Source organism: Garra rufa, chromosome 14, assembly GCF_049309525.1.
Source record: "Garra rufa chromosome 14, GarRuf1.0, whole genome shotgun sequence".
Classification (NCBI taxonomy): Eukaryota; Metazoa; Chordata; class Actinopteri; order Cypriniformes; family Cyprinidae; genus Garra; species Garra rufa.
The window spans coordinates 37,913,392-37,931,612 of NC_133374.1; the positions used below are offsets into that span (position 1 = coordinate 37,913,392).

The window sequence follows — 18,221 nt, forward strand, 5'->3', positions numbered from 1 at the left end:
AACTCCTGTCTGTTCTCAGCGTGTTTCATATGTGTGTCATGTTTAGATCATGAGCTGATGTCATAAATGTGCAGACTCACTGTGTTTCTCTCCTATAATGCCTCAGAGGAGCAGCGTCAGTCCTGCTGTGAGAAGTGTCAGGCTCTAAAGGTCAGTCTCTGAACACCGTTAGCATCAACAGAACGTTTTTGGCTTCATGGCACTTTGCAAAGCATACAATGTAGTAAACAATTAATAATTAAACAATGAATATCTGTAAAAATCAGCATTAAATTCTATTTTTAGTAAGCACTAAGCACACGGTTTCTGCAGGTCATAACATGGCATTAAAGTCTTAATTAAGCCTTCCACAAATTATGGCCTTAAATTAGAGCAGTCTTTAAAAGACATGGCATTAAATATTGCATGCATACCCTTACCAAAAAGAAATATACTTCAAGGTTATTTTATTAAGCATACTCAAGTAAAGTAAGTATACAAATATCAGTGTACTAGTAGAATACTTGTAAGTGTACTATTTTAATACTCCTTGGGACTAAATCGGCCCACTTTATAGTATATAAAAGTATAATTTTAAGTATAACTGTGAGTACACAACTAGTTTACATCTATGTTTACAGTTTGTACTGCAAGTATACTAAAAGTGAACTTATAGGTATACTGATGGTTTACTAATTAAATACTTTTAATGCATTTTAGTACACTTTGAAGTATAGTTTCAGTAAACTACAAGTTTAGTAGTTTTATACTCTAAGTATACTTGTAAGTTTTCTTTAAGTAAACTTTACATCATACTTTAAGTATACTACTATGTCTCTATTTAGGTATTAATTTGTATATATTTTGTTATATGAATATTTGAACATACAAAACAGGGTATCTGCTTGTAAAATAACGTATAAAATATATAAGTATATTTCTGGAAAGTACATAAAAAGTATACTGGATGTATACTTGCTTATTTTAAAGTTTAAAAGAAGTATACTAATAGCACACTTGAATAAACTTATTTTTCATAAGGTTTGCTAAAAATCAGTATCTTCCTCAGCATTTACAAATATCAGAACATCCTTAAATCAAGATACATTTACAGACATAAGCCCGTAGTTTAACAGGTATTTAAGATCATGAGATACATAAATTCAGTTAATTATACATTAACTTTTGACTGATAGTATATCTGTATACCAACATATTATAATATACACCAGTGGTTCTCAAACTTTTCAATTAAAGTGTCACCTTTGATCCAATCAAGCAAACATTCACTTACCTAGAGGGAAATACATCTCGAAGGAACAAAGGAAGATGTTTACTTAAGTCATTTTAGACCATTTTGTCAGGTTGTAGGGTAGGGAGGAAGCGAGGACTCAGGTGTAGAACAAAAGGCTTTTATTAATGCTTAAAAAAAAAAAAAAAGCTGACAAAAACTACTGGTAGGTGAAAACTGGATCCACAACACAGCTGGGCTGGACAAAGCACGAAAGGAAGCGAGCAGGAACACAGTGAATATGGATGACAAACTCACACAGGACGGAGAACACAGGTTGAATAAATGGGGGAGCAAACCAAAAAGGATACATAGGGTACATAGAAACAAACATAACAGAACACACAGAACAAGATAACATGAAAGCACACAGCCAATGAAAAACACAAGCCACGTACAATACTAAATGCAACAACATAACACTTGTATTGCCAATAAAAACAACACAAGGCAGTGAGGAAGAGAAAGTGCATGGTGAGGGCATAAACAATAAACCAGTGCGCTTATAACAAAAAGACCAAACATGGAACATTGAAACAAAACTACACAGGAGTGCTGCTCCAGCTCATGTTTAGAGCTGCTCACACAAAGACTAGACAATACATGAGCATCAGAACTCTGTCACAACGTCTGTTATGCTAGACTCCCCTTGACAGAGAACTAGGAGTTTGGTGCATTTTGTCATCATATGATGTGCGGATGGACACACAAGACAAAGACGAGACGATACTTGAGCATCAGGCCTCTGTCAAAACCAAGAATAAGCCAGACAACTGAACACGACCACAGAAGACAGCCTGATATCCAACTAGAAACTAGTCTAGGAATGCTTTGATGGGTCTGAAACCCAGATGGATGACCAGGGAGGGAATGGAGCCAAAGAGGATCTAGAGTTTTGAGAACCCTGGTGAACAGCTATGGCAGTGCTGCAGGGATGGACCAGGGAGGCTCTGATAAACAGAAACCCTGGTTGATGAACCAGGATGGTGCCGGAGGGGCAGCCCAGGGAAGCTCCAACAGAACAGGACCCTGTGGACAGGGCTGACTGGTATGCCCTCTATAGCCATGACAAGGTAGGTGGACTGCTCTGGGATGGCCTCTGTGGACACCAGACTTGGGACCTCTGAATGTGCCATTCTCCTTCATTAACGAGGGTGAGGTGGTGACATGGAGATGACCACCTCTGAGGGTATTGGATTGCTTTCAGCTGCATCTGGGAGTTCTGCAATGATTTGTCCCACGTCTAAAGAGAAGCTTCGGTGATGTTGGTTACCTCTGGAGAGGCTGTAGCAGACGCAGAGGCAGGTCCTTTCTTCTGTGTCTCTGTGAACAAGTCAATGAGAGGAAAAAGGCCACCCTTTCACTCATGGTGGTACATAAAGCTCATAAACTGCCAAAAGGACAGTATCTCCAGTTATCACGGTTAGTGCCAAAGGGATGATCGGGGGAGGCTCCGGCAGAAATAGGAACCCTGAGGAAAGACCAGGGTGGTGCTGGATGGGTGGAACAGAAACCCCAGTGGACAGGGCTGGAGTGCACTCTGGAGGCTTGGGGCTGGAGCAAACTGTGAGGTGTGTGCAGCCCAGACACACAGGAGGGTGGTGACACAGACACTGAGAACAGCCTCTTTAGCCATTATTGGGCTGACTGGTATGGTCTCCATAGCCTTGACAATGTGAATGGTCTGCTCTGGGGTGGCCTCTATGTACACCAGACTTGGGATCACTGGATGTGGTGAGGCAGAGGAAGCCTTTCTTCTCGGTTTATGAGGGTGGGGTGGTGGTATGGAGATGACCACATCTGGAGGTGCTGCATTGCTTTTGGTTGCCTCTGGGAGTTCTGCAGCAATTTGGCCTACCTCTGGAGAAGCTTCAGTGATGTTGGTCACCTCTGGAGGGGCTGTAGCAGATGCAGAGGCAGGTCCTTTCTTCCTCCCCCTGTATCTCCGTGAACGAGTCACCAAAAGGAGCAAGGCCAGCCTCTCAACCATGGCGGTACATAAAGCTCACAAATTTGCAAAAGGACAGTATCCCCAGCATCCCCATGTCCCAGGCACTGACAAGCTCATTGAGGCCATTGTTGAAGATATTCTTCAGTGCTGCGTTGCTGCTGTCAAGCTCCTCTGCTTTCAATCATAGATTCATGAACAAAGTATGTTATGCTAGACTCCCCTTGAAAGAGAACTAGGAGTTTATATCATATGTGTGGTTTGTCATCATATGATGTGCGGAGGGATGCACAAGAAAAAGGCGAGACGATACATGAGCATCTAGGCAACTGAACACAACCACAGAAGACAGACCGTAGTTCAGCTACATAAACATAGAGGGGAAGGAGGGGAGCCAAACTGATGCCGGGACACTAGTCCAGGTATGCTCTGTTGGGTCCAAAGCCTAGACGGAATATCAGAGAGAGAAAGGGACCCAGGGTGGATTTAGAGTCTAGAGAACCCTGGCAGACAGCCAGGGCATGGCTGGAGGAATGGACCAGGGAAGCTCTGATGAACAAGAACCCTCGTGGATGAATGGAATGAAGGGATGAATGAGGGAGGCTCCAGCAGGAAAAAGAACCCTGATGTAAGACCAGGGTGGTGCCAGATGGGTGGCCCAGGGAGGCTCTACTGAAACAGGAACCCCTGTGGACAGGGCTAGAGCAGACTCTGGAGGCTTGGGGTTCGGGAGAACTGAGATGTGTGCATCTGGGATGGCCTCCATGGACACCAGACTTGCGACCACTGGATGTGGTGAGGCAGAGGAAGCGTTTCTTCTCCATTTATGAGTGTGAGGCAGTGGCATGGAGATGACAACCTCTGGGGGTGCTGCATTGCTTTCGGCCAGCTCTGGGAGTTCTGAAGTAATTTGGCCTACCTCTAGAGAAGTTTCAGTGATGTTGATCACCTCTGGAGGGGCTGTAGCAGAAATAGAGGCAGGTCTGTTCTTCCTCCTTTGTCTCCTTGAACAAGTCATCAGAGAATTGGGGACTTGGCAACCTGAGGGTGGAAGAGGAAGATCCAAGAGTAGGAAGGCCACCTTCTCCATAAAGCTCACAAACTGCTCTCCCAGGCACTGACAGGCTCATTGATGCTGTTGTTGAAGATATTCTTAAGTGCCGCATTTCAGGCTCCTCCGCTATCATTAGAAACTCATTAACAAACTCCTTTATGCTAGACTCCCCTTGACAGGAAACTAGGTGTTTGCTGTAGTCTGTTATCATGTGATTAGTGGAGGGATGCAAGCTGGGAGTTGGGAAAAGGAAGATGCCCATTGAAGCTCGTTCGGGTCTGATCACATGCTCAAACATAGACAAGATGATACATGTGCTTTAGGGCTCTGAACAAAATAAAAAAATAAACTAGACTGAAAGGACAGAACCTTGACAGATCTCCTATGTTTCTCACACAATTGTTCCCAGAACTGTCTCATTTGAATCAACTTTTTTTATGGAATTTTAGGAGAAACATCTGAGACATTATGACCACCAAGTCTCCTGAGCTAGCGGATTGACAGAATGGCTTATCAACTACTGATGATGAATGTAATGCTGACACAAAATTGTTTTTTCCCTCACAGAATCCCAAATATGAGGTCATCACCCCCAGGAAAATGTCTAGAGATCGGCTACAGTAGGTTCCTCTTTTCCATGCTGTACATATATCTTTACTGTTAGCACAGTTGCGTGACCAGTCTCATCTGACTCACAGCAGATGTGTCCTCTCACTTTATGACTCTCTTTTTCTAAATGACCAGTGCTGCAATCTAAACTTGACTTGTCTAAAGTCTTTCTCTGCACTGACAACTTTATAAGAATCCAAAATGTAATGTGAGAATTGTCAAATGCGTCACTGGCACGTTTCTGTTGCATGGTATTTTCCCCAAATGAATAATATGTCTAGAAAGCCAAGGTTCAGAGAAACACATGTTGTGGTAAAATATTCTAATAAATGTTTTTAATGTGAATACATGATAAAAAGTCAGTGTTAAAAACTGTTGCGCTGCTTCATATTTTTTGGAAAACTGTGGTACAGCATTTATTTGAAATAGAAATCTTTTGTAATGTTGTAGATGTCTTTACTGTTACTGTTGATCAGTTTAACTCATCCTTGCTGTATAAAAGTATAAATTTTTTCCAAAAGGATATATATGACTATATTGAATTATAATGAAATAAAAATTATATTATTGCAAATTATTGTGGCTGGTGACTAAGACTACAGTGCTTACATGAGTTGATGATCCGAGAAGCTTTACACACTTTGTGTTCAGCTGTTTAACATTTTGGTTCTTTTCTGTAGGCTACAGCTGGATGCTGAGGGTGTGTACGAGTGTTCAGACACTGGACTGGTGTTTGAGGTTTCCCAGTGCGTCAAGATCACCTACTGTGTTCTTTCCTGGAGCAAGTTCAGCACCTTCTTGTCTGGATCATGGAAATTTGCTGGTCCCATTTTTGATGTGGACTGCGATCCATCTATTCTCAAATCCGTCCAGTTTCCACACTCACTGTGTCTAGCAGGTACGAAGATATCATAAAAAGTTTTGACAATAGGGTTTCCGGTTTCTTCCAAAAAATAAGTGCTTGTTAGAGGGTTTCGACAAGATGAGAAAAGTTTAGATTTTTGAGAATTGCAACAAAATTTTCTTCCTCTGTCTTCCCTTTGTTCTCAGCAGATAAAGACAACGAGGTGAAGTTTAGCGTGCTACATGTGAAGAACAGCCGTGGTCTGATCGAGCCCTCGGCCGATCACTCCGGCAGTCACGTCAAGTGGAACGTGTCGTCTCTGTCACCCGTGGGTCCGATTGTTCAGACGTCTAAATCAGCGGAGCATCATGGGGTCGTGCAGGTGTTCAAGGAGGTGGGCCATGAAAACTCCTTCTCCTTCAGAGTTTACCTGGCTGGAAACAACTGCTCTGACATCAAGGTGAGGAAGCACATCAAACGGTTTAACAGCAACAAAAAAAGGCTTCTGCTTTCACAGAAATGAGACGGTTTTTACAGAGCATGGCTGACTGGTCATGTTCTCGGTAACGCTGCTTATGACCTTTCGGTAATCTGCTATATTTAGATTTGATTTCAGGGTTAGGCTAGAGCAGTGGTTTGCTAAGTGCTGTGTCTTCATTGTGACATCATGCCAGTTTCAGTTCTGCATTTTGATCTGCATGTCTGCCTCTTTGTGGGTGATTATTACTCTGTCTGTTCAAGTGTGGGATGTTTGACATCATTCATTAAATGCCTGTAGCTACAGAACAGAAGCTTTAAAATCTCTGTGGGATATCAGCATCATGCTTTCGCTTTTCACAGTATCTGATACGTTCCATGACTAGCCAAGATCAGGATAAATTTATTTCTTGATCCGATTTGGAGATATGTGTAATTTCATCACTGTCTCACCAATGGATACTCTGCAGTGAATGGGTGCTGTCAGAATGAGAGTCCAAACTGCTGAGTGTTTTGGGGCCCTAGAGAAGTTTTGACATGCCCTGACATTTGTGTTTTTTCAGTGTTACACTGTAATCAGCACAAACTTGGCTATAATAATATGTGACCCTGGACCACAAAACCAGTCTTAAGTCTTTAGCAATAGCCAAAAATACATTGCATGGGTCAAAATTTTTGATTTTTCTTATATGCCAAAAACCATTGAGAAATTAAGTAAAGTTCATGTTCCATGAAGATTTTTTGTAAAATTCCTACTGTAAACATATCAAAATGTAATTTTTGATTTGTAATATGCATTGTTAAGAACCTAATTTGGACAACTTTAAAGGTGATTTTCTCAGTCTTTTTGATTTTTTTGCATCCTCAGATTTCTGATTTCAAATAAATGTATCTCAGTCAAATATTGTCCTATCCTAACAAACCATACATCAATAGAAAGCTTATTTATTTAGCTTTCATATGATGTATAAATCTCAGTTTTGTCAAATTTAACCTTATGACTGGTTTTGTGGTCCAGGGTCACATATGTGAGCAGCATGAATATACATGTTTGTGTTTTTTAAAAATACGTTTATGTGGTTAGTGAAAAACTAAAATTAAGTTACTGAAATAAGACACATCACACCATAAAACACATACAGAACAATACTTCTGAGAACTGGATGGGCAAAATGATCTGAAAATAATCCTGCTCACATATTCACAGAAAACAATGTATTGATTTAACTTTTGTAAGACATTACATCTATGCTGTATGCGAAGGAGTGACAATGGGCATGAATATTTAGTGATATTTTAACATTTCTGTTCCTGCGTTCCTCTATATTATTATCGTTCTGAAAGCAGTTTGAGTATAAAAAATACTGGTTAATAACATTATTTAAAAATATATTGCCAATAGTAATAATAATATTAAAAAAGTGCAGCATTTTCTTTACTCAAAAAAAAAAAAAAAAAATCAGGAAGAGACCTGGTATCTTACCCACTGCACTTATAGTCACAGCCAATACAGCATCATCTTTTCTAGATTTTAGCCAAATGTAGGCTACTAAACAAACAAAAAAAAAATCTGTTAACAAGAAATTAAGTATTGTCACATTCATGGACTGTCTTTGTGTTTGTTTTTCTCCCCATGTGCTCCCTGTGACCAAGTTTCTCCCTCTTGTTGATTGTCTCATTGATTACAGGTGTCTCTCGTTAAGTCTTGTATTTAAAGTGTAGTCTGCCTTTTGTTTCTCATCTGGTTATGAATGTCAGTGTCTGTGCTACATGTGTGTTCCTGCCTGCCCTGTATAACCCCTGTTTGGATATTAAAGACTGTTTGTGTTTATTTCCTGGTCTCCTTATCCTCTCCCAATCGTGAGGATAAAAAGTATTTTTTCAAGATATTTAAAAATGTTTGATGCATTGTTTAAAAATACACTACTTGTATAAAATTGGGTTTTAAGAGGGAAAAAAGCAAGTCGTGTAGACTCACATCACATTTTATTTTTACATTCCGAAATAATGTAGGCTAAAATGCTGGAGAAGCTAAATGTTTAGAAATATTATAAACAGTTATTAGTTTCCTTCTCTCCACAACAAAACCTCTGGAGTAAAGACTATGTGTTTAGGCTATTAAAACATCAGTCCAAAAACAATTCTGTCTCATTCGGCACGAATCCAAATGTTTCCATATTCGCGGCATATCTGGATGCTAAAGTATTATTTATTATCCAATAGTTTTGTACTTAAATTGCATCACTGAAAAACATCATCCTTCATATCAGCTTTGAGGCGGTGGTCACACTGAATGCAACAGATTGTACAACGGAGCAGTGTAACTTTTTAAATGTTTCTTTAACTGTATTTTATTTTGATATAAACAGGCTGCAATGTCACAAAAATATGCACCTTGGATAAACTAACGCCAGGGTATTGCCATTGCGACTGATGAGTGTGGGCATTTCACTTGTTGGATGCTCATTTGCATACTACTTGAATTCAAGATTGGTTGACAGCAAATTTCAAATAATAAATGGAGTGTAAAAATAATGTTATTAACCGGTTAATGGCAATTTTACATTTTCGATTCTGTTTGGAACTATAAAATTGGATTTCGTTTCTGTTTCTGGTTCTGTTCCTGTCAAAATTTCATTTGTTTCCAGTTTTTGTTTTCATTCCTTGAACCGGTTCAGTGTTCAAACCATGTTTGTAAGGCAAGTGTTTGCTGAGATTCAGGTTGTTTTATTTATATGTTTGTGAAGAGTGGTGACAGAGACCAAGATGGCAGAGAGCACACCCTGTTTATTTTTTTTATTTTACAAAAGCACATTGTTTTGTTTCACATACTTATTCCTATCTATACAATCAAAAATGAGCATTTTTAGTTTCTTTTTGCGGTCATCAAAAAAAAAACAAAAAAAAACTGACTGCACCGGTGTGGTCTACGACCCCAGAGGTTTGACATCTTGAGAAGCTGTATGTTTGTACAGAGAGAATTCGGGAGAGTCGTGATCGCGTCCCGTTTTGGTGCTCCAAACTTTTTGAAATTGGGAGCACCAGTGCTACCAATTAAAAATCTTAATTTCGAGCCCTCTTGACGAAACATGTCAACTCAGTTACTAATGTTACCCGATGGAGGGAACAGATACATTGTGTCGAATGAGTGACACTAGAGGGTCATTATTGGGAGTAGCATTCACTTCTGAGTATTCAGAAAAGGCCAGTGAGAATTTTCATGTTGAAATCGCATGCCACTTCCCCATACTACAGATATAAAGGAGCTGTGTGCATCCATTCATTCAGGTTTGTGATGAGGAAAGTTCAGAGTTGTGGCAGAAGGAGAGAGTCTCTTTTCTCCAAAGAGTGTAACTTGTGAGAGTGTGTCGCTGCATGATTGGGGTCGCCCGGAACATGAGTGACTTGCAGGGACAAATCCCTAGTTGTTGACGTATGCTAAGATTGCTGTGTTTTCCATCTTGGGCTTACACACTTGCCCTGAACCAGAGGATGAAAACGCTGCAAGGCTAGTAGCACAGTCAACAACTCTAGGCAGGTGATGGTCATATGCCCAAAGAGCCTCTGAAAGTATTTCAGTGGGACCACTGTCTTTTGTTTGGAAAAACGTAAGAATCTCAGCATTGACCAAGCACAATGCTCTAAGAGGCGTGCTGTCATGGTGAGCAAGTCCAACTCCACAGACTCATGGGGGAGAGCTTGCTTTTCTCCCAGTTGACCCAAAGTCCTAATAAGACTGGGTGCTTGAGGACCATTGAGTGAATGGACAAAGAAGCACAGACATGAACAAATCTGAACAAGTGGATAAATCAGGAGAGAAATCTGCACAGATCACGCACCGTTTACAAAGTTAAAACGGCACTAAACAAATATGTGGCTGGATTTTGGTTTGAAAGACAACAGGAAATTTTTTCACTGGAGGAAGTGTTATTATGGATTATATGTGACCCTGGACCACAAAACCAGTCATAAGGTTAAATTTTTCAAAACTGAGATGCATCATATGAAAGCTCAATAAATAAGCTTTCTATTGATGTATGGTTTGTTAGGATAGGACAATACAGGTCCTTTTCAAAAAATTAGCATATTGTGATAAAGTTCATTATTTTCTGTAATGTACTGATAAACATTAGACTTTCATATATTTTAGATTCATTACAACATAACTGAAGTAGTTCAAGCCTTTTATTGTTTTAATATTGATGATTTTGGCATACAGCTCATGAAAACCCAAAATTCCTATCTCAAAAAATTTACATATCATGAAAAGGTTCTCTAAACGAGCTATTAACCTAATCATCTGAATCAACTAATTAACTCTAAACACCTGCAAAAGATTCCTGAGGCTTTTAAAAACTCCCAGCCTGGTTCATTACTCAAAACCGCAATCATGGGTAAGACTGCCGACCTGACTGCTGTCCAGAAGGCCATCATTGACACCCTCAAGCAAGAGGGTAAGACACAGAAAGAAATTTCTGAACGAATAGGCTGTTCCCAGAGTGCTGTATCAAGGCACCTCAGTGGGAAGTCTGTGGGAAGGAAAAAGTGTGGCAGAAAACGCTGCACAACGAGAAGAGGTGACCGGACCCTGAGGAAGATTGTGGAGAAGGACCGATTCCAGACCTTGAGGGACCTGCGGAAGCAGTGGACTGAGTCTGGAGTAGATACATCCCCAGGTCAAGCCACTTTTGAACCAGAAACAGCGGCAGAAGCGCCTGACCTGGGCTACAGAGAAGCAGCACTGGACTGTTGCTCAGTGGTCCAAAGTATTTTTTTCGGATGAAAGCAAATTTTGCATGTCATTCGTAAATCAAGGTGCCAGAGTCTGGAAATGCCAAAATGCCTGAAGTCCAGTGTCAAGTACCCACAGTCAGTGATGGTCTGGGGTGCCATGTCAGCTGCTGGTGTTGGTCCACTGTGTTTTATCAAGGGCAGGGTCAATGCAGCTAGCTATCAGGAGATTTTGGAGCACTTCATGCTTCCATCTGCTGAAAAGCTTTATGGAGATGAAGATTTCATTTTTCAGCACGACCTGGCACCTGCTCACAGGGCCAAAACCACTGGTAAATGGTTTACTGACCATGGTATTACTGTGCTCAATTGGCCTGCCAACTCTCCTGACCTGAAGCCCATAGAGAATCTGTGGGATATTGTGAAGAGAAAGTTGAGAGACGCAAGACCCAACACTCTGGATGAGCTTAAGGCCGCTATCGAAGCATCCTGGGCCTCCATAACACCTCAGCAGTGCCACAGGCTGATTGCCTCCATGCCACGCCGCATTGAAGCAGTCATTTCTGCAAAAGGATTCCCGACCAAGTATTGAGTGCATAACTGAACATAATTATTTGAAGGTTGACTTTTTTTGTATTATAAACACTTTTCTTTTATTGGTCGGATGAAATATGCTAATTTTTTGAGATAGGAATTTTGGGTTTTCATGAGCTGTATGCCAAAATCATCAATATTAAAACAATAAAAGACTTGAACTACTTCAGTTGTGTGTAATGAATCTAAAATATATGAAAGTCTAATGTTTATCAGTACATTACAGAAAATAATGAACTTCATCACAATATGCTAATTTTTTGAAAAGGACCTGTACATCTGTTTGAAAATCTGGAATCTGAAGATGCAAAAAAATCTAAATACTGAGAAAATCACCTTTAAAGTTGTCCAAATTAAGTTCTTAACAATGCATATTACTAATCAAAAATTAAATTTTGATATATTTATAGTAGGACTTTTACAAAAAATCTTCATGGAACATGATCTTTACTTAATTTCCTAATGATTTTTGGCATAAAAGAAAAAAATCAATAATTTTGACCCATGCAATGTATTTTTGGCTATTGCTACAAATATACCCCAGCGACTTAAGACTGGTTTTGTGGTCCAGGGTCACATATTTATCAGCTGTTTGCACTCTCATTCTGACTGCACCCTACCCTGGAAATCCAGAGGTCTCGTGAGAGCACAATTTGAATTTAAAAGATTAGGGTCTGGATTTTTCCAGGCTATCCATTGGTGAGAAAGTGATGGAATGTCACATTCGTACAATTCTGTAATTAAACTAAATTAAATTCACTAATTAAACAAGTAAATGTTCAGCTAATTGTCAGCCTCTTACATATGTGCTTCTCATAAACAATCAGCGGATATGATTATAAACAGCCTTTTAATTAGAATAATCATGGCTGATCATAAGACATGCAAAAAAAAAAACAAAAAAAAAACTGGATGCAAGAACAGCTGTTATTTCTTGCCTTACTTGTTAATAAAACAAGGATATAATCAAGGGAAAATTTAGAGTTGGGATAACCTCCAAAACCCAAAAAGATGCAAATAAATGCAGTGTGTTTCTAAAATATTTCCGTTCCAAGGCAGATTGCCGGCAGCGGTCGTTTCAGCCCTGCTGAAAAAAAAAAAGACTATAGAAACCATCACAGAATTTGTAATGGTTTTACTGGTTATAATGGGAATTGTACTGGGTTTAATGGCTGTTGATCTCTATTGGTAATTGGTCACCTTCTATTGTTGGCTTGTTAAAACCAATAAATCCTAATGAAATATGTCCCAAAACACACTACAGGAAACCATTTTTAATGGTTTTGATGGTTAAAAGTGGATGGTTTGTAATGGTATTTCTAGTGGAAACAATTAGAATTTCTGTGATGGTTTGTATTGTTTTATTCAGCAGACTGGATAGATTTGTTCTTAGTGACTTAGGAGAACTTTTCACTACATTTCACAGATTTAACAGCTAGTTTTAGTGCTAAAACACTTGATGAATTTAGGATTGCCACACATCGGCAAGTTATGAGCTACTTTTAGCCTTAAGATGTTTTGTGATTATGGGCCCTGATAAACAAACAAACTCGTCCTAAACCTGTGAACTATCTCTTTGACACCAAATAGTGAACAGAGATGCTTAACATTTAAAACAATTGATCGTCAGACTATTCATGAACTATATGAGAAAATAGCTTCTCCAAATGTTGTCACTTTCCAGGTGTCAAAAATATAAACATTGCCAATTTTTTTAATATGCAGAAAACTATTTGAAAAGGTCATTTACTGTAGCTTTTTGCATTGTGCCCAAAAAAAAAAAAAGTACATCAGAATTGTACGTCAGAAATTTCAGCCCCTGACTCAAAGCCATAATTTCTGGTTAGGTACTCACCAGTGTAACACAGGACAAAACTGCTGAATGAAGCTGATAAGTCATTTATTAACATTCACTCATCATCGGATGTGCTACAACAGTTTGTGGGCAGTTTATCTTTGGACAGGGGCTCATCTTTGCCTTCTGCTGTGGGTTTACTCATCAAATTCACACACAAAGTGACATCCTGTGGTCAGCACACCCACATAGCGGTTTCAGTGCATCCTAGATCACACTGTCAGTTTCAGTTTCAGTTTCAGTCAGTCCAAAAAACTCACAGAATGCTTTAAATCACCTTTGGCCAAAATTGCAATTGTTCTTCATTTACAGTACTTACCCTTATGTCCTTCCAAATGAATATGACTTCTATTAAGAATGTCCTGGCTTCTACTGTGCATATAATCAAAGGGGACTGGGTCTGTCAAGCTCAAAATAACAAAAAAAGTACCAGAAGGTATCATGAAAAGTTGCTTTACTTTATGTCTGCCCAGGTCTGTTTTAAATTCCTGTGTCACAAAGGTGTATTTTTACTAACATAAAACCATTTTACTAAACTCCTAGTAAGATGGTTAAGTGACTATTAATAAATATTGATCTGCTCATTAATTAAAATCATGAAAATAAACCTTTTTCTTAAACGGTCTTCTAAAATGAATTGAAAATCACGTACGTGACCCTGGACCACAAAACCAGTCACAAGTCAGTTTACGGTAGGAAATTTACAAAATATCTTCATGGAACATGAACTTTAGTTAATATCCTAACGATTTTTGGCATAAAAGAAAAAATGATAATTTTGACTCATAGTGTGCATTGTTGGCTATTGCTACAAATATACCCGTGCTACTTAAGACTAGGGTCACAAATAACATGACTAAAATATTATTTTAATTGTACTTACATGGATTGTTGATTTGCATATTTTAATCAAAATATTGATTAAAACAATGTTTTACTTTCAATAAAAATCATTGCATACTTTTATGTGCACATACTTGTTGACCAGTTGCAAACTCAAGGCCAAACCCAAGTCACGTTTATTTCTAAAGCACTTAATGCAATATGGATAGTTTCAAATCAGCTTCACAGAAATAAACTGGAAAATGACAATATTAATGTTGCAAAACTCAATTACAGCAAATTCAATTGCAGCTGCTCTCCAGATGACAATAGTGTCATTATTAAACTCAATTCAGTTCAATAACACTGTCATAGAAATCACAGAGAGGATGGCAGTTCTGCTTAAAACTGGTTGGATTTGTTTGGTTTTGTCCAAATCTAACTGATTAGCATGTTGTTAGCATGTTTCTAACCTCATTATCATGTTGTTAACATGTTTCTAGCATGTTAGCATGAACATGTTGCTACCATGTTTCTAGCCTGATTGGCAAGGCACTCTCATGTTTCTAGCATGATTAACATTTTACTAGCATGTAGCTTGCATGATTAGAATCTTGATAGCATGATTAGCATGTTGCTAGCATTACTACCATGATTAATAAGTTAGTAACTTGTTGCTAGCATGATTGGCATGTTGTTAGCATGTTTCTATCCTGATTGGCATGTTTTCAGTGTGTTTTTAACATGGTTTGAATTTTTCTATCATGTTTCTAACATGATTAGCAAGTCATTAACATGTTTCTAGCCTGATTAGCATTTTGTCAGCGTGTTTTCAACATGCTTTGCATTTTTCTAGCGTGTTTCTAACATGATTAGCATGGAACTAGTGTGTTGTTAGCATGATTATCATTTTTATAACATGTTTCAAACATGATTAGCAAGTTATTAACATTTCTAGCCTGATTAGCATGTTTTCAGCGTGTTTTTAACATGGTTTGAATTTTTCTAGCGTGTTTCTAACATGATTAGCATGGAACTAGTGTGTTGTTAGCATGATTATCATTTTTCTAACATGTTTCAAACATGATTAGCAAGTTATTAACATTTCTAGCCTGGTTAGCATGTTTTCAGCGTGTTTTTAACATGGTTTGAATTTTTCTAGCATTTTTCTAACATGATTAGCATGATTGTTGTTAGCATGATTAGCATTTTTATAGCATGTTTCTAACATGATTAGCAAGTTATTAACATGTTTCTAGTCTGATTAGCATTTTGTCAGCGTGTTTTTAACATAGTTTGCATTTTTCTAGCGTGTTTCTAACATGATTAGCATGGAACTAGTGTGTTGTTAGCATGATTATCATTTTTATAACATGTTTCAAACATGATTAGCAAGTTATTAACATTTCTAGCCTGATTAGCATGTTTTCAGCGTGTTTTTAACATGGTTTGAATTTTTCTAGCATTTTTCTAACATGATTAGCATGATTGTTGTTAGCATGATTAGCATTTTTATAGCATGTTTCTAACATGATTAACAAGTTATTAACATGTTTCTAGCCTGATTAGCATGTTTTCAGTGTGTTTTTAACATGGTTTGCATTTTTCTAGCATGTTTCTAACATGATTAGCATGTTACTAGCGTGTTGTTAGCATGATTAGCATTTTTATAGCATGTTTCTAACATGATTAGCAAGTTATTAACATGTTTCTAGCCTGATTAGCATGTTTTCAGTGTGTTTTTAACATGGTTTGCATTTTTATAGCATGTTTCTAACATGATTAGCAAGTTATTAACATGTTTCTAGCCTGATTAGCATGTTTTCAGTGTGTTTTTAATATGGTTTGCATTTTTCTAGCATGTTTCTAACATGATTAGCATGTTGCTAGCGTGTTGTTAGCATGATTAGCATTTTTATAGCATGTTTCTAACATGATTAGCAAGTTATTAACATGTTTCTAGCCTGATTAGCATGTTGTCAGCATGTTTCTAGCCTGATTAGCATGTTTTCAGTGTGTTTTTAACATGGTTTGCATTTTTATAGCATGTTTCTAACATGATTAGCAAGTTATTAACATGTTTCTAGCCTGATTAGCATGTTTTCAGTGTGTTTTAATATGCTTTGCATTTTTCTAGCATGTTTCTAACATGATTAGCATGTTGCTAGCGTGTTGTTAGCATTATTAGCATTTTTATAGCATGTTTCTAACATGATTAGCAAGTTATTAACATGTTTCTAGCCTGATTAGCATGTTGTCAGCATGTTTCTAGCCTGATTAGCATGTTTTCAGTGTGTTTTTAACATGGTTTGCATTTTTATAGCATGTTTCTAACATGATTAGTATGTTACTAGCGTGTTGTTAGCATTATTTGCATTTTTATAGCATGTTTCTAACATGATTAGCAAGTTATTAACATGTTTCTAGCCTGATTAGCATGTTTTCAGTGTGTTTTTAACATGGTTTGAATTTTTCTAGCGTGTTTCTAACATGATTAGCATGTAACTAGTGTGTTGTTAGCATGATTAGCATTTTTATAACATGTTTCAAACATGATTAGCAAGTTATTAACATTTCTAGCCTGATTAGCATGTTTTCAGCGTGTTTTTAACATGGTTTGAATTTTTCTAGCGTGTTTCTAACATGATTAGCATGATTGTTGTTAGCATGATTAGCATTTTTATAGCATGTTTCTAACATGATTAGCAAGTTATTAACATTTCTAGCCTGATTAGCATGTTGTCATCGTGTTTTTAACATGGTTTGCATTTTTCTAGCATGTTTCTAACATGATTAGCATGTTACTGGTGTGTTGCTAGCATGATTAGAATGTCGCTAACATGATGTTAGCATGATTAGCATGTTGTTAGCAGATCTGGACTTTGGAGTTTGGAGTTTGTAGAGTTAAATCTGATAGATGTTCTTCAGAATTACTGCTCCCTCATTGCTGATGCCATGTTTTGCAGGACATCAGGAGGGCCGTTCGACGAGCGAACAACTGTAAGAACAACAAGAAGTACATACATGTGGACAAGCCGCCTACATGCATGCTGGAGGAGAACAGGAGATACCGTCTCATCAGCGAACCCATGGGGCACATCACACCAGAGGTACTGCAGACACACACAGAGATCACAGCTCCGTCACTCTGATGTGCAGTTTATAATGTGTGTGTGTCTGTAGGACATGCTCTTCTCTCCCGTCATCGTGGAGGTGAAGGGATACTTCGAGGTCTTCTTTGAGGAGAGTCCTCCTTTCAAACTGTCCCTGACTGAGGCTGAGTCGGGTCACACTGTATGGACGGCTACCATCAGAGAGGGTACGGCACAATGAACACAAACACCTGCGGCGCACCAAAAGTGTTATTTTTAGTAACTTTATTTGAAATGTTACTGCTAAACATTAATAAAATCATATTTCCCGTTAATGCATTTTTTTCATAGGCCAAGTGTTAAACTCTCTATGATTTTAGATCTCTTAAAGCGGTCCTATTATGCTCTTTTACAAAGTCTTTATTTTGTTTTGGGGTGCGCTGAAACATCCTCTCATGCTTGGTGGTTCGAAAAACATTATTTTTCACATAATTTACATTATTACAATAGCTTTCTCCCCAGGCTGACACGAATGGCTCGATTAGTTCCGGGTTTGATGAAGGTCCGCCTTCCGACAAACCAAATGTCCACTGCTTTGCGATTGGCCAACAGCTTAGATGGCGTTTCAGTCCTGCCACGCCCCTTCACAAAGCAGCAAGTTCCCTGTACAACTACGCAAGCTAGATCAGATCGCTAAAGGAGGCTTTTATTGACTCCACCGGAGGCACTATATTTTTAATATAACTCTGACTGCATTCTTCTGAAAGCAGGAAGTCATTTACATCTAGGATGCATGGAGGGTGTTTAAATAATACGCTTAAATAATGATATTATCATCATTGCGCTCATTTATTTAATTATTTACATGCCCCAAACCAGCTCCAGCATAAGGCTAGTGAAGCTATCTACACTATATGATGAATAA

The 18,221-nt window shown here is 38.4% G+C and overlaps 1 protein-coding gene across 2 annotated transcripts in view; it reads left to right on the forward strand.

Moving 5' to 3' along the window:
• LOC141285181 (NACHT, LRR and PYD domains-containing protein 1a) overlaps positions 1-18,221 on the forward strand; it is a 44,505-nt gene that overhangs the window by 17,999 nt on the left and 8,285 nt on the right. Inside the window, exons 6-11 of one of the 2 annotated variants that reach the window (XM_073818227.1) lie at positions 107-150; positions 4,840-4,892; positions 5,562-5,779; positions 5,932-6,185; positions 17,171-17,314; positions 17,388-17,523. In XM_073818227.1, the coding sequence (XP_073674328.1) occupies positions 107-150; positions 4,840-4,892; positions 5,562-5,779; positions 5,932-6,185; positions 17,171-17,314; positions 17,388-17,523 (849 nt within the window). The remainder of the gene's footprint in view (positions 1-106; positions 151-4,839; positions 4,893-5,561; positions 5,780-5,931; positions 6,186-17,170; positions 17,315-17,387; positions 17,524-18,221) is intronic. The other variant, XM_073818228.1, reaches the window with a different exon arrangement.